The sequence below is a fragment of the Gracilinanus agilis genome, chromosome 2, assembly GCF_016433145.1.
Source record: "Gracilinanus agilis isolate LMUSP501 chromosome 2, AgileGrace, whole genome shotgun sequence".
Classification (NCBI taxonomy): Eukaryota; Metazoa; Chordata; class Mammalia; order Didelphimorphia; family Didelphidae; genus Gracilinanus; species Gracilinanus agilis.
Genome location: NC_058131.1, coordinates 505,088,945 through 505,103,736, shown reverse-complemented (window position 1 = coordinate 505,103,736; position 14,792 = coordinate 505,088,945). Strand labels below are relative to the sequence as shown.

At 39.7% G+C, this 14,792-nt stretch overlaps 1 protein-coding gene across 1 annotated transcript in view; it reads left to right on the top strand.

The window, feature by feature from the left end:
• CCDC88C (coiled-coil domain containing 88C) overlaps positions 1 to 14,792 on the top strand; it is a 249,078-nt gene that overhangs the window by 193,188 nt on the left and 41,098 nt on the right. The window contains exons 22-24 of the mRNA XM_044659995.1: positions 870 to 1,056; positions 7,577 to 7,722; positions 13,332 to 13,421. Of these exons, the coding sequence (XP_044515930.1) occupies positions 870 to 1,056; positions 7,577 to 7,722; positions 13,332 to 13,421 (423 nt within the window). The remainder of the gene's footprint in view (positions 1 to 869; positions 1,057 to 7,576; positions 7,723 to 13,331; positions 13,422 to 14,792) is intronic.

Below are 14,792 nucleotides of genomic sequence, written 5' to 3'. Positions count from 1 at the left end.
CTTCTCCAACATCTTGGTACATTTTTTTTCTTTCAAAGGATAACTCATTTCCTTCTTCATCTCCTTAAAGAAATTCAGAATCTTCTCTATTGTCCAAAATACCAAGTCTCTTTAGCACCAAAGCCCCCTAAAGTCTCAAACCTAGGAGAACCATTTAAACTGCTATCATATGCTAAATTTTGTATTTTTTCTTAAAGAAAACTTTTTCTAAAGAATTCTGTTAGATAGTAACATTAGCAATACTGGTCATTATAAGATTGTGGTTTGGATTTTGGGGGGAGGGGACATTCTGATTTAGTATAGCTTCTTGCACATACTAATTATTTGATAAATATTTGTACAATTGAATTTACATATCACCTTTTGGTCAAAAAGCACCTTCATTTCTGCGTGTTAGAAAGGAGCAATTTGGCACAGCTCAGGGCTGGGAGAAAGAGTTAGACTTTGAAGTGTGTTACAGCCAGAATGGCCTTTAGAGGGCCTCTGGTCCAGCCCCCTTATTTTACATCTTAGGAACCTGAGACTCAAAGAGAATATGCAATTTGATGAATTCACACAGATAATTGGTCATAGATCATAGGATTCTCTCGTTAGAGTTTGGAAGGATTTTAGAGACCTTTGAGTCTAACCCTGTTGTTATATAATAATAATAATAATAATAACAATAATAATAATAGTCATTATTATTATACATAATAACATATATAAAATAAGGAAACTGAGGCCCATAGGTAGTAAGTGATGTCCAGAGCCACATAGTTAAAATTGGATTTGAATTCAGATCTTCCTGATTTTAAACTCAGAATTCCCTTTTCTTTACCACGTAGCTGGCCTCCTTTCACTTTCATTGTGTTTTTCCTTTTTTATAGAGTGAATTTCCTGCACGACCAGCTGAAGGGGGAGTATGAAGAACTTCACTCCCATACAAAGGAACTGAAGACCTCCCTCAACAACTCCCAGCTGGAGCTGAACCGCTGGCAAGCCCGGTTTGATGAATTAAAGGAGCAGCATCAAAACATGGATATCTCCATGACCAAACTGGATAACCACTGTGAAGTGAGTCACGTCCCCCTTCAGTATCCCTGCCCAAGCTAACTTTTCAGACTGTTTTTTAAGATTCTCATCCAATTGCATAGGTTTAGAGAGGAAAAGACTCAAACCCCTTTTTTTACAGATGAGAAAACTGAGGTGGAATGAGGTCAAATGGTTTGGCCAGGGTCTCCCAGTCAGCAAGTATCTGAAGCAGGATTTGAACCCCAGGACTTCCTGCTTGTGAGCTGAGCATGAGATCTACCATATCACCGAGCAACTTGTCTAATGGTAGAATGAATGAGATGCTCGTTGGGAGACCTATAGTTTTTTCACTGAGATGTTAGCATTCTTGGGTTTGGCGGTTATGGCACCTACAGGGAAATGTGTATTCCAATGGACATGCCATGATTGTTTTCATGGAGATTGTTCATATTATTTGAGCAAAATGATATACCCACAATATTAGGAATTGAGGGAAATTTTCCCCCTAGTCTGTTTTGTGGCTTGTTTTTTGGGTGGTGGGCAGAAAGTAGTTGGCAGATGGGTTCAGCTTTTGCCAAAGGCAAAGAGAAAGCTACATGGACAATGGCTGGGTTCTGGGTGATCAACATCTACCTGACCTTTCCCTGGTATTTTTTCACCTCCTTTTAAAAATGACTTCATTTGCCCAGATTCTTGAATTTGGAGAGATTTGTAGCAAGGTGTTGACTCTTTCCCAGGAACCAAGAAGGCAATTAAAATTCAGACATCTGGATATTGAGGAACTGGTTTCTTTATGGAAGTGATAGGGTAGATCTCAATACCTAAATTTGCCAATTATTTTATACAGTAAACCTTATTCTTTTTGTTCAGTAGTTTCAATGGTATCCAACTTCATGATCCCCATTAGGGGATTTCTTTCTTCAACAATTTATTTATTTAATTAATTTAGAGTATTTTTTCATGGTTACATGATTCATGTTCTTTTCCCTCCTCTCCTCCCCCCCACCCCCCATAGCCAAGGAGCAATTCTACTGGGTTTTACATGTATCAGTGAGCAAGACCTATTTCCATATTATTAATATTTGTAATAGAATGATCATTTAGAGCAGTGGTTCCCAAACTTTTTTGGCCTACTGCTCCCTTTCCAGAAAAAATATTACTTAACACTCTGGAAATTAATTTTTTAAAAAATTTTAATAGCAATTAATAGGAAAGATAAATGCACCTGTGGCCATCACCATCCACCTGGATCGCTGCAGCACCCACAAGGAATCACTGGTCTACATCACCAATCATATATATCCCCATTGAACCATGTGATCGAGGAAATGTTTTTCTTCTGTGTTTCTGCTCCCACAGTTCTTTCTCTGGGTGTGGATAGCATTCTTTCTTATAAGTCCCTTAGAAATGTCCTGGATCATTGCATTGCTGCTAGTAGAAAAGTCTATTGCATTCAGTTGTGCCATACTGTATCAGTTTCTGTGTACAATGTTCTCCTGGTTCTGCTCCTTTCACTCTGCATCAATTCCTGGAGGTCTTTCTGGTTCACATGGAATTCCTCCAGTTGATTATTCCTTTCAGCACAATAGTATTCCATCACCATCAGATACTACAATTTGTTCAGCCATTCCCCAATTGAAGGGCATCCCCATATTTTCCAATTTTTTGCCACCACAAAGAGCACAGCTATAAATATTTTTGTACAAGTCTTTTTCCTTATTATCTCTTTGGGGTACAGACCCAGAAGTGGTATGAAAGGATCAAAGGGCAGGCATTCTTTTAAAGTCCTTTGGGTATAATTTTTGGGGGTTCCTTAATAAAGATACTGGATGGTTTAACATTTTCATCTCCAGCTCATTTTATAGATGGGCAAACTGAGTCAGACAAGGTTAAGCAACTTTCCTGGAATCACACAGCTATTAAGTGTTTGAAGTCATATTTGAACTCAGTTCTTCTGACTCCAGGCCCATACCATATTCACTTCACCACACAGCTGCTCAACAAACCAGACCATATTAGGTATTTTTTTTTTTTTGAGGCAAGAGGTGACCCATGATTTCATCATTGTGAGAAACTCTTTTAACTATGGAAATGTCTGCTAATGCAATTTCTCAGTCACTTGGAGTCTTAGATAGATAGCTAGATAATGCAAGCATTTGTTTTATTTTATTTATTTTTTAAACCCTTACCAGGTATCCATTCCAAGGCAGAAGAGTAGTAAGGGCTAGGCAATAGGGGTTAAGTGACTTGCCCAGGTCACACAGCTAGAGAGTCAGATCTGGACCCAGCTAAGTTCTAGAGACACAATATAAAAAAACAAAAACAAACCCTAAGATGGTCTCTACTCTCAAGGAATTTCCATTCCACCAGGGAAAGACTTTTAAAATATAAAGGAGAGCTGGTCAGCAGGAACAGGAGGTACATTGGAGTACTCCCCAGTGGGTGGGAAGGGGAGACAGAAAAGAGAAGGGTTTGAGCTGGGAGTAAAGGGAGCATGAGTGGAACACCTCACGAAATGTCTGCCCTGCCAGGGACTCACAGTGGTGAGAAGAGGCCTTGGGTTGGGATCATTCCAAGATGGCAACATGACTAGTAGGGAGATGAAGCAGCCCAGAGAGGGTGTTGAACTTGGGGTGAAGAGAATCCCCCAGACCACTGAGAGGTTGTCAATGAATCAGTAAATGCATATTAAGTGCCTGCTGTGTGCTAGGTCCTATGCTGGAGACTAAATGACTTGCCCATGGTCAAACACTTAGTAATATCAGAGACACAATTTGAACCTATGTCTTCCTCCCTCCAAGTCCAATCTTTTATCATGAAGTGCATCGGGTAGGCATTATCTTCATTCTGTAAATAAATAGGGATAACTAGGTAGCACAATGGATAGAGTTTTGGGTCTGGAGCCAGGAAGACTCATCTTCCTGAGTTCAAATCCAGCCTCAGCTTTACTAGCTGTGTGATCCAGGGAAAGGAAAGTCACTTACTGTTGTTTGCCTCAGTTTCCTCATCTGGAAAAATGACATGAAGAGAAAAATGACAAAACACTAGCATATTTGCCAAGAAAATTCCAAATAGGGTCACAATATAATAAATGAAGATAAGGCCCCAGAGGTAAATGACTTTCCTTGGATCTCACAGCAGGTTTATCCCTGTTGCTGGTAATTTCTGCAGTCTAACATTCTTTCCATACTTATTAATTAATTCAGAGTCTTTTCTATTACCAGGTGTTTCCTTGTGGTACCTTGTGAGAACATAAAATTTCATCATGTGTTTTTCCAGTGGGGATGCTACTATTTCTGGTACTTCCCTAAAGAATATAATTCCTGGGGCTGGAAAAATCAAAATTCCAGAAGCCTTAGCAGACCCCATCAGAGGATGATAGGGACATTATCATATGTAATTAGGATTTAGATCTGAAAGAGACACTAGAAACCAGTCCAAACTCTCTCCATTTATAGGTTAGGAAGCTGAGGAACAAAGAGAGGAAATGACTTAGGTGAAATTCTGTAGTTAATAAAAAATAAAGCCAGGATTCAAATATAGTCCTTTTGACTCAACCAATGCTCTATGGGGCCTGGAGTCAGGAAGGCTCAAATTTAAGTCTAGCCTAACTAGTTGTGTGTCCCTGAGCAAGTCATTAATCACTATCTGTCAGTTTCCCATTTTCCTCACCTGCTTCGCAGGGTTGTTGAAAGGATGACGTGACTTGATATGTGCAAAGCACCTGGTATAGTGCCTGGCATGTAGTAAGCACTATGTAAATGTTAGCCATTATTATTGCTATTGTTATCATGATGATTAAATACTAGTTATAATTGCTATTGTTTTTGTTATCATCGTTATTATTAGTCTTACCATCCAATCACAACCCCAGTCTGGCCTAAGTTATTTGAACACAGATCTCTAGCTGCCTGGAAGGAGAATCTTTCTCCGTTTTGTGAATCATTAGGACATTAAGCCTGCCTTTATTCAAGCACTGAGAAACTTTGGAACCACCTTGTGATGGAAGCATCCATCAGAAGCATAATATCCCCTTTGGACAGTTGGGCAAACAGACTCAGAGGGATGAAGGGATTTGCCCGTTGCTCTTGGGTGGTAGGTATGTGTGTATAGAGTGTAGGCTTGGGCAGGAGAATGCTCGCCCAGAGTGTTTTGACAAACCCAGCAGACCTTGCAAGGCTATTATGGCTAGTGAGTGGCAGGAGGAACACTGGAACTTTCATTGTTGGTTTTTTTTTTTTTTTAATTTCATAGCCCTTACTTTCTGCCTTAGACTCATTACTGTGTATTGGTTTGGTCTTTCATTTCTTTTTTAATTTTTTTAATTAAAAAACCCCCAAACTCTTACCTTCTGTCTTAGAATCAGTACTGTGTATTGTTTTGACCTCTCCTTTCCTTTTTATTTTTTAATTAAAAATCCCTAAAACTCTTACCTTCTATCTTAGAATCAATACTGTGTATTGGTTCCAAGGAAAAAGAGCAACAAGGGATGGACAATAGGGGTTAAGTGACTTGCCTAGGGTCACACAGCTAGGAAATGTTTGAAGCTAGATTTGAACTCAGACTCTAGGCCTCGCTTTTGATCCACTGAACTACCTAGTTCATTTTTGACTCAGTCCATTGTAAGACCCAATTTTTTTCCATTTCACCATTTTGCTTCCCATTCAAAAGATATTTATTGCATTTTTTATACCTTTTTTTTTTAACCCTTACCTTCCATCTTAGAATCAATACTATATATTGATTCTAAGGCAGAAGAGTGGTGAATGGTAAGAACTAGGCAATGGGGGTTAAATTACTTTCCCAGGCACAGCTAGGAAGTGTTTGAGGCCAGATTTGAACCTAGGACCTCCCATCTCTAGGCCTGACTCTCAATCCACTGAGCTACCCAGCTGCTCCCTATTGCATTTTTTTAAACATTAATTTAAAATTTTTTCAGATCCACATTCCTTCTCTCCAGACCCTCTTCTACCCTCTGAGATGTGGATTTTAAAATTAATATTCAGTATCTCCAAACTATAATATTTATAAAGATTTATTAATATTTAACTAGAGAGCTAGAGAACACAGTGGAACATTCACCACTCAATTCACATGGAAGAGAGAGGGAGTGGCAGTGGGAACCCAGACTAGATACAGACCACGTAACAATGCACCTATATGAAAAGCAAAAGGAATTGTGGGTAATACAGAAAGGAATTTTGGGCAATGCAGTTCCAGGGGTTCAAGATTTTCCAACTATACATTCCCCCCTGTGATCCTTTGGGAGACCAGCCTCCCCAATAGATCATGGAAACAATCAAATTAAAACTTAAATAATTTGGAGATAAAAGGGAAATAAAAGAGAGAAAAAACAAAACCAATGTTAGGTGCCAATTAGAGGGCAGTCCCCTTTGGCATAAGAGTGTCCATTCAAAAAAAATGCATTCAACCCCCCAAAGTTCAAATTCACCATATCTCAAAGTTCACTCTGGATCTTCTGGTGCAGTGCATGGTTTCTGTGGGCATTTTTATGGCGCCTTCTGAATTCTGGGAAGTAGTCTTCTGTTCTAAATTAGGGTCAAATTCAAATAAAAATTCACAGCAATAACATAGTCCCCCCTGAGGAGAGTAGTAACAACAGAGATGAGAAGACATAAAATAAACATTATTCATGTAAAGTTATTAAAAATATATTCCCATGTGAACAGTGTTGCCAGAAGGAAAAAAAAAAGCAAGGAACATAAAGTGATTTTTAAAAAAGCTTCAGTTTGTCCTCAGATTTCTTGCTGTCCTTTCTGGAAGTGGATGGCATTTTTCATGAGATGATATTTGTAAAGCTTTTGTTGAACACATTGCCTGGTACATAATAGTGGATGTCTTCTAAATGCTCATTTCCCTCCCTGCTCACTGTTCCATTTTGAACCCCTAAGCTCTCATCTCTAGGACGTCCATTTGTGGTTCTTTTTTTTTTCTTCCTGAGCTGCCATTGTGTAATGAGATAAAATACCATCTGGTGTTACGATCCTATTATCGTCTAATATATGATCTATAATTTATGATGTAATCAACCATAGTATAGTCTAATACAGGAGTCGGCAACGTATGGCTCTCGAGCCATATCTGGCTCCTTTGAGGGCCAGATATGGCTCTTTCTGCAGGAGCCATAAAGTCAATTTTTTTTCAGGCACTGTTACCAGAGTGCACACTGTGAGCACTGTACGGCTCTCACGAAATTACATTTTAAAAAATGTGGCATTTATGACTCTCATGGCCAAAAAGGTTGCCGACCCCTGGTCTAATACATTAACTCTAGGATGCAGGCCATGTGTAGCCCGGACCACCACAGGAAGGGAGGGGGGGCACGTTTGTCTTCAAGATGTCCGTGGTAGCACCTACCCCTTCGCTCTTTCCTTCTTAGAAATTCTCCTCTCCCAGCCGGGAGCAGAGTGAGTATTCAATATAGCATCTGCTCCCAGAGACTCTTGGCTCCCCTTCCGACACCCCACTCACTACCCAAGCCTGATGGAAATCTCCAGGCCTTGTTCCGTGTTTGTGAGCCATTGTGTATTCTGTGTTTCAGCTGCTTGCCCGGCTCAAAGGGAACTTGGAAGAAGAGAACCATCATCTCCTGAACCAGATCCAGATCCTGAGTCAGCAAAACAAGATGCTTCTGGAACAGAATATAGAGAACAAGGAGCAGTTCCACGAGGAGCAGAAACAGTACATGTATGATGGATGCTGGGGAGACCCCCCCCAAGGATATTGGGGAGGTTATGGTGGGGGGGAGCAGCTAGGTTTGAGAACCAGGCTTCGAGACTGGGCTCCATCTGGCTTAGACACTTTCTGGTTATATAATCCTGGGCAAGTCACTTAGCCCCATTTGCCCAACTCTTGCCTTTCTGTCCTAGAGCTGTTACTAAGACAAAAAGGAGGGGTTTAAAAAAAAAGAAGAAGAAAAATTTGATGGAAGCAAAGTAAGTCTCATAGGAAAATTATCTAGAAAAACATTAGAAGACACAGCTAGGTGGTTCAGTGGATTGAGAGCCAGGTCTAGAGATAGGGAGGTCCTGGGTTCAAATCTGACCTCAGACACTAGCTGGGTGACCCTGGGCAAGTCACTTAACCTCTATAGCCTAGCCATTACTGTTCTGCCCTGGAATCAATATGTAATGTTGATTCTAAGGCGGAAGGTAAGGGTTAAACATTTTTTTTTAACATTCATTTAAGAAAATCTTTTGAGTTCCAAATTCTCTCTCACCCCATGATATTGATTTTACCTGTGAAGTCATACAAAGCATTTTTCCTTATGAGCCATGGGCAGCTTACGGTCTTAAAGAATGTTTCATAGAGTGTCAAGAGGTTAGGTGATTCGCCCAAGGTCCCATCATCAGATAAACCTGAACCCAGGTCTCCCTGGCTTTGGGACCCCATAACAGCTCACATTTATATATTCCAGTAAGTTAGAAAACAATTGGTGGGCTTTAACCTGGTGGGATCATCAGAGCAGCCCTGCAAGGTAGATGATGTAAATATTATTATCCCCAGTTATAGAGTAGGGAATCAAGCTTCTGGGAGGTTCCATGATTTCTCTGTGGCAGATGGCAGTGCTAGCACTGGCATCCTTCATGCCTCATCTTACTTTTTACTTGCCCCATCTGGGAATCCCCTCACTGACTCTGCCTGCGGCAAATTTTACTTGGCACTTGGGGAGGTATCCTCTGTCTCTGGAAGTTTTTCTATCCTCTCCCTCTCTCGTGGCTTTTCTTAAACCAAGATTTATAACGAGGATATTCATTAGCAGATGTTTTTGTCATATGGTCCGGAGTCCTGTCTTATTAACACACCATTAACTTTCTGACAGCAAACTTCTCCTGGGGCCTGGCAGAAGCCTGTATTGGCCTACAGGGGACCCCGTCTCCCCAGCATGGCTTTGCAGTTCACTACTGTGTTATTTTATTTTGTTATTTTTGCTCCACAAAGACTATACCCTAGTGCCAAGAGATTGTCATACCAAAAGCCGGTAAATTTTAGTGATTTTATTTAAAAGCCAAAACATTGATTAGGCCCCAAATAATCACCTATACAAATTAGTACTTGCCCAGTGCTTAAAAGCAATGTCATAGATCTCAGGTAGACAGCTGTCAATAAACATAATAATTTTTTCCTTTCTTTTTTATTAACCTTTTAATATTATAAACAACAATAATAGTTAGCATTCATATAACTCTTTAATGTTGGCACACAGAAAAATAAATAAAGTTTGCATAGTGCTGTTAACCTTTTAGTAATATAAACAGCCATAATACTTAGCATTAAATAACTCTTTAAATTTTGCACCAAAAAAATAAATAAGTACTTGCACAGTACTTCACAAATATTATCTCTTTTGGTCACAATAGTCCTTCCTAGGAGGTAGGTGTTCTTATTATCCCTATTTTACGGATGAAGAAATCAAAGCAGACAAAGATTAAATGACTTGCCCAAGGCCACATGGATAGCAAATTTCTGAGACTGGGTTGAACTGGGGTCTTCCTACTTCCAGTTTTAGTACTTTATCTACTGTGCCACCAATCTACCTTTCTCCTTAAGACCGCCTTAAAAATGGATTTTTGCAATTGAATCACAGGATATTAACTGCAGTTACATTCATTCAGGAAACTTTTAATGAGCATCCCCTATGTATATAAGCTATATATGGTGCAATGGGGGGATACAAAGGTCAAAGATTAGCACCCATCTCTTTTCTAGGAATAACTATAAAAGTTCTACTCTGTTACATCATCATAGTGTAGAGATCATTAGATCAGAGATTTGGAGCATTGAGGGACTTTAGACACCTGATATCAGTTCCAGCTCACTCTTCTTACAGATGAAAAACTGACAGGCAACTGACTGGGTTGGCTGTCAAAATTAGTCCATTAATAAGTCTATTTTGGACAAGCACTTTAATTGAATAGTGAACTCTATCCAGAATTTAGGAAAAGGGAATCAGTCTGATTTGCATTTGGGAAATTTGGGAGGGATTTCAATTATCCTAAACTGTTCAGGGCTACAAAAGCCCATCATTCTCCCATCGTTGTTATATAGACATAAATACTATGATTTTGGGAGAATTAGAATCACAAATAACCATGAAAAGAACTCTAGTGGACATGCAAGCATTAGGATATTATCGGTGATCACTGGCTTATAAGAAACATAATAAAAAATATGACCAAGGACATGAATGATGATATGATAAGAAAAGTCATAAAAGATAGACCCATCAAGGAAAAAGAATGAGTAATAACAGTGGAATGGGGGCAAAGATATGACTCAGCAGATAGAGAGCTAAGATGGAACACCCTGGGTTCAAATCTGGCTATAGACACTTCCTAACTGTCACCCCGGGGCAAGTCACTTAACCCACTTTGTCTTAGAATACAGTATTGATTCTATGGCACAAGGTAAGGATTTTAAGAGAAGAAAAATTAAAAAATCAGTGGAAGGCTGGAGTCCTACATTGGAAAAAAAAACCTCCACCATATTGGATTGACTCCCTAGGAAAGATCTGTGGAAGGACATGGACAAGAATTTTAACAGGATGAGAAGGCATAGAGGGTAGCAATCTATATCAGTGGAGTAACTGCTCATATTAATCAAGTCATAGATCTACCAAAGGGATTAAATACAATCCAAAGCAGCATTTTATTGTGGCATCATAAGTGCTGATTTATGTCCAGATGAAAAGAACTACATGAGCAAAGGTATTGAGGTGGGAAAGGACAAAGTACTTTAATAGAATGATAGCTAATCCAAGTTAACAAGAAGCATAGAGAATATAAAGTGGAAAATAAGACCGAAAGAGTAGATTATAGTGATAATGGTGGAATGACTTGAATGCCAAGCTGAGGAGTTTGAATTTTTATTGGTAGATAGTAGGGAGCTCTTGATAGTTTTTGACCAAGAGTGTGTGGAGTGCTTTGTGGATATTTAGGAATTTGAAGACAGAGGCTAGAAAGCCAAGCCTTCAGCCTGGTATTTTGGAAGGGAATTAAACCAAAGTCCCTCCCTCCCTAATCCAGATTGATCTATGACATTTCTTTAGTGTCGATGTCCAGAGAGCTCGTAAATTCTAAGGAGTGATTCCTGTTGGCCATATGTGTTTGGGGCTAGTCATTCAACAAAAATGAGATATTGTTACTTAATCAGGTTAATCTGTTCATCTTGACATTTGTGCTAAACAATTGATGTGTTAATCTGTCCTGAGAGTATAATAGCTGAGATTATATATTAGGAGGGAAATAGGTCAACTTTGTTGTTTCTAGTTTATTTACCCCCATATAGGTAGTTGTTTTTGTTTTAAATTGTAAAATTAAACTAGGTGGCTTAGTAGATTGAGAGGTAGCCAGACCTAAGGATAGGAGGTGCTGGGTTCAAATCTGGCCTCAGGTACTTCTTAGCTGTGTGACACTGGACAAGTCATTTACTCCCAGTTGCCTAGCCCTTACCACTTTTCTGCTTGGAACCACTATATAATATTGATTCTAAGATGGAAGATAAGGATTTTTTAAAAATGCAAATAGTATTTAAGCCAGTTTTATCTCCTGCTTGATGTTTTATATAAACCATGATGCAATTTTTGGCAGGTAGATGATGCAATGGATAGAATATCAGGCCTGGAATCAGGAAGACATCTTCCTGAATTCAAATCTAGCTTCAGACACTAGCAGTGTAACCATGAGCAAGTCAATTAACCCTGTTTGCTTCAGTTTCCTCATCTATAAAATGAACTGGAGAAAGAAATGGAAAACAAACTAGAGAAGAAACCACTCCATTATTCTTGCTGCAGAAACCCCAAATCGAGTCACAAAGAATCAGACACATCTGAAAAACAACTGAACTGAATACTATTTGGTGTTTTATCTAAAACCGTGATAGAGTTTAGTATTTGAGATTATAAAGGCCATAGATTTTCAGAGCTGAAAGAATAATCCTATATCTTCATGTTTAGATGAGGAAATGGAGACACAAAGAGAAGGATGATTTGCAACCAGTTCACAGTTAGTGCATGTTGGAGATTTTTAGTCTCTTGGATCTCAGGAACATTTAAATACTAGAAGTCACTTAACTTTCTTGCAACTCAGTTTCTTCATCAGTTAAATCTGAGTGTTGATCTAGGTCGGTGGTGAACCTATGGCACGTGCCAAAGATGGCACACAGAGCACTCTCTGTGGATACTTGGGCACCCTCCTCCATCCCCCAGTTCATTACTAGAAAGGCAGAGGGAATTGGGTGGGGCTGCTCCCCTCCCCCTCTCCATCATGCCTGATGACATTTTTCACATCCCTGTCCCTCTGCCCAGCAGCCAATGGGAGCAAACAGGGGGTAAGGTGGGTGGCTCATAGGCAGCAGAGCTGGAGGGGAGCAGAGAGCTCGGGCCACTCCCCTCCCCTTCTCTACACTCCATGAGAACATGCCTTACTTTGCCTGCCCCTCCCCCAAGAAGCCCAATGGGAGCTCTTCCTCCCTCCCTTCTTTGGGAAGTGGGGTCAGGTCTGTCTCTAAAAGGTTTGCTGTCACTGGTCTAGGTGATCTCTAAAGTCCCTTTTGTCTCTAAATCTTAAGATCTCATCCATGTCTTCTGTTTAATTCTGCTTCAGGTCTCAGCTTGGTGGGGGGGGGGGTTCTTTTAAAATAAAAACAAAAACAAAACAGTTCCAACATAACTGGTGCATGTCCTCAAATGGACATGAGCAGAATCCCATTTTATTAATTTGATGGAGTCATTCTGAGAAAAAAAAAATCTCTCTTAATTTTTAATGTTTCCCACATGTCTGGTACAGTCTCATGGGCCCTGAAAAGGCTGCAAGACTACTGACTCACTCGTAGGGCCATCAGGGATTGGACTTTTTTCATTCAGACTATTAGGGAGGAGAAGTTACTCCCTTGAATTAAGGGTCAGTTAGAGCTGGGGAATTTAATAAATCATTTAGAGTGACTATAGTGTGCTGGATGGCAAAGTGGATGGAATGCCTGACCTGGAGTCAAGATGAGCTTTCTGAGCTCAGATCTGGTCTCAGAAACTTATTTAGCTGTGTGATCCCATGCAAATCACTTAACTGTGTTTGCCTCAGTTTCCTCTTCTGTAAAATAAGCTGGAGAAGGAAGTAGTAAACCAGTCCAGTATCTCTGCCAACAAAACCCCAAACAGTGTCACGAAGCATCAGACACAACTGAAAGAACTTGAGGATGACACAGTGCTAAGACCCCACTGAATAAGTATTGTTAGCGTTCTTGTGCATCTTTATGGCTCAACCAAGTTCAAATACATTTGTTTCTTACTGTTTTCCCAGAGACAAACTGAATGCTTTAAGAAGACATAAAGAAAAACTAGAAGAAAAAATTATGGATCAATACAAATTCTATGATCCTGCTCCAAAGAAGTAAGTACATATAAGCTAAATTGCTAGTTGCTTTTTTTTTTTTAAACTTTTACTATGAAGGAAGGAGACATCATGATACAGAAGAAAAAAACATCTTTCTGAGGTCAAAAGCCCTGTCTTTAAATCCTACTTCTGATCCTGGCTACCATTATGATGATGGACAAATCACTGACTTCCCTTGGCCTCGGTTCTCTCATTTGTACAGTAAGAGCGTTGGACTCCATGACTCTAAGGTCCAGACTAGCTCTAATTCTATATTCCTAAGAGCCATAATAATTTAAGTGGGATCAGGGTCAGAAAAGTGCTTATTCAATTCAAAAGGAGTTACAGAATTGCATGTGTTTTGTGTATTTTTTGTTGGAAAGATAATTTGCACAGAAATCCATTCAGCTCTTGGCTCTTTGACCCCAATCGAGTGCCTATTAGAAACATAAATTGATCATTCCAAGGTTCAGGCTCTAATTTGATCACATTCCATTTATAGTCCCTGTTATAGAATCACAGAACCTCAGAGTTATAGGAAATCCCAAGAGGTCAAGTCAATCCCCCACCCATCCTCCATAACATTGATGAAAAGTGGCCATATGGTACCTCCTCAGAAGCCCATTCTTATGAACCATTTTGATAGTGAGGAAGTTTTTCCTTTTATTTTACTGGAATCTCATTCACTGTATTTTTCACTCACTGGTTCTGGTTCTGATCTCTCGTGCCAGGCAGAATTCAATATGACAAGCATTCCCTAAACTCTATGGGAAAAAAAATATTGTGCTAGATCCTAGGGCTACTGAGAAAGAAAAAAAATCCATTCTCTCAAGGAGTTCCCATTCTTCTTGGAGATACAACATGTAAACAGATAAATATAATTCAAAATAATTAGAGGACGGAGAGAACACCAACAGCTGGGTGGAGGGAGAATGGTGAGAATACTTCAGAGAATTGGATTCAGCTAGAAATATCTGAACCCCAGGTGTTAGCAGCACTCAACTTTTTCTTTTCTTTTCCTTTCTTTTTCCGCATTAGATCTTGGTAGGAAGTTACTAATTGCCAGTGAGAGACAAGCTGGAAGGACTGCAGTAAATATATAAAACAATACCCAAGGCAGTTTGCCCTGACATCAGTGGAATTGGCCATGAGTGCCGCCCATAAAAATTAGTGAAGACAGAGCATCTTTGAAGGGCATGGGGAATTTAGCAGTGGCAAGCACAATGTTTGTCTTTCTGTCATTGCTAAGTAACTGCTATGTATGTACAAATTACAGCCTGGCATCCCTAGATGAAATGTTAAAAGGGCTAGAGAGGAACGCCTTCCTCACCTTCAGGTTGTTAAGAGAGAACAGAGTGTTCTTTCAGGGAAATGGAAGTATTGTTTCAA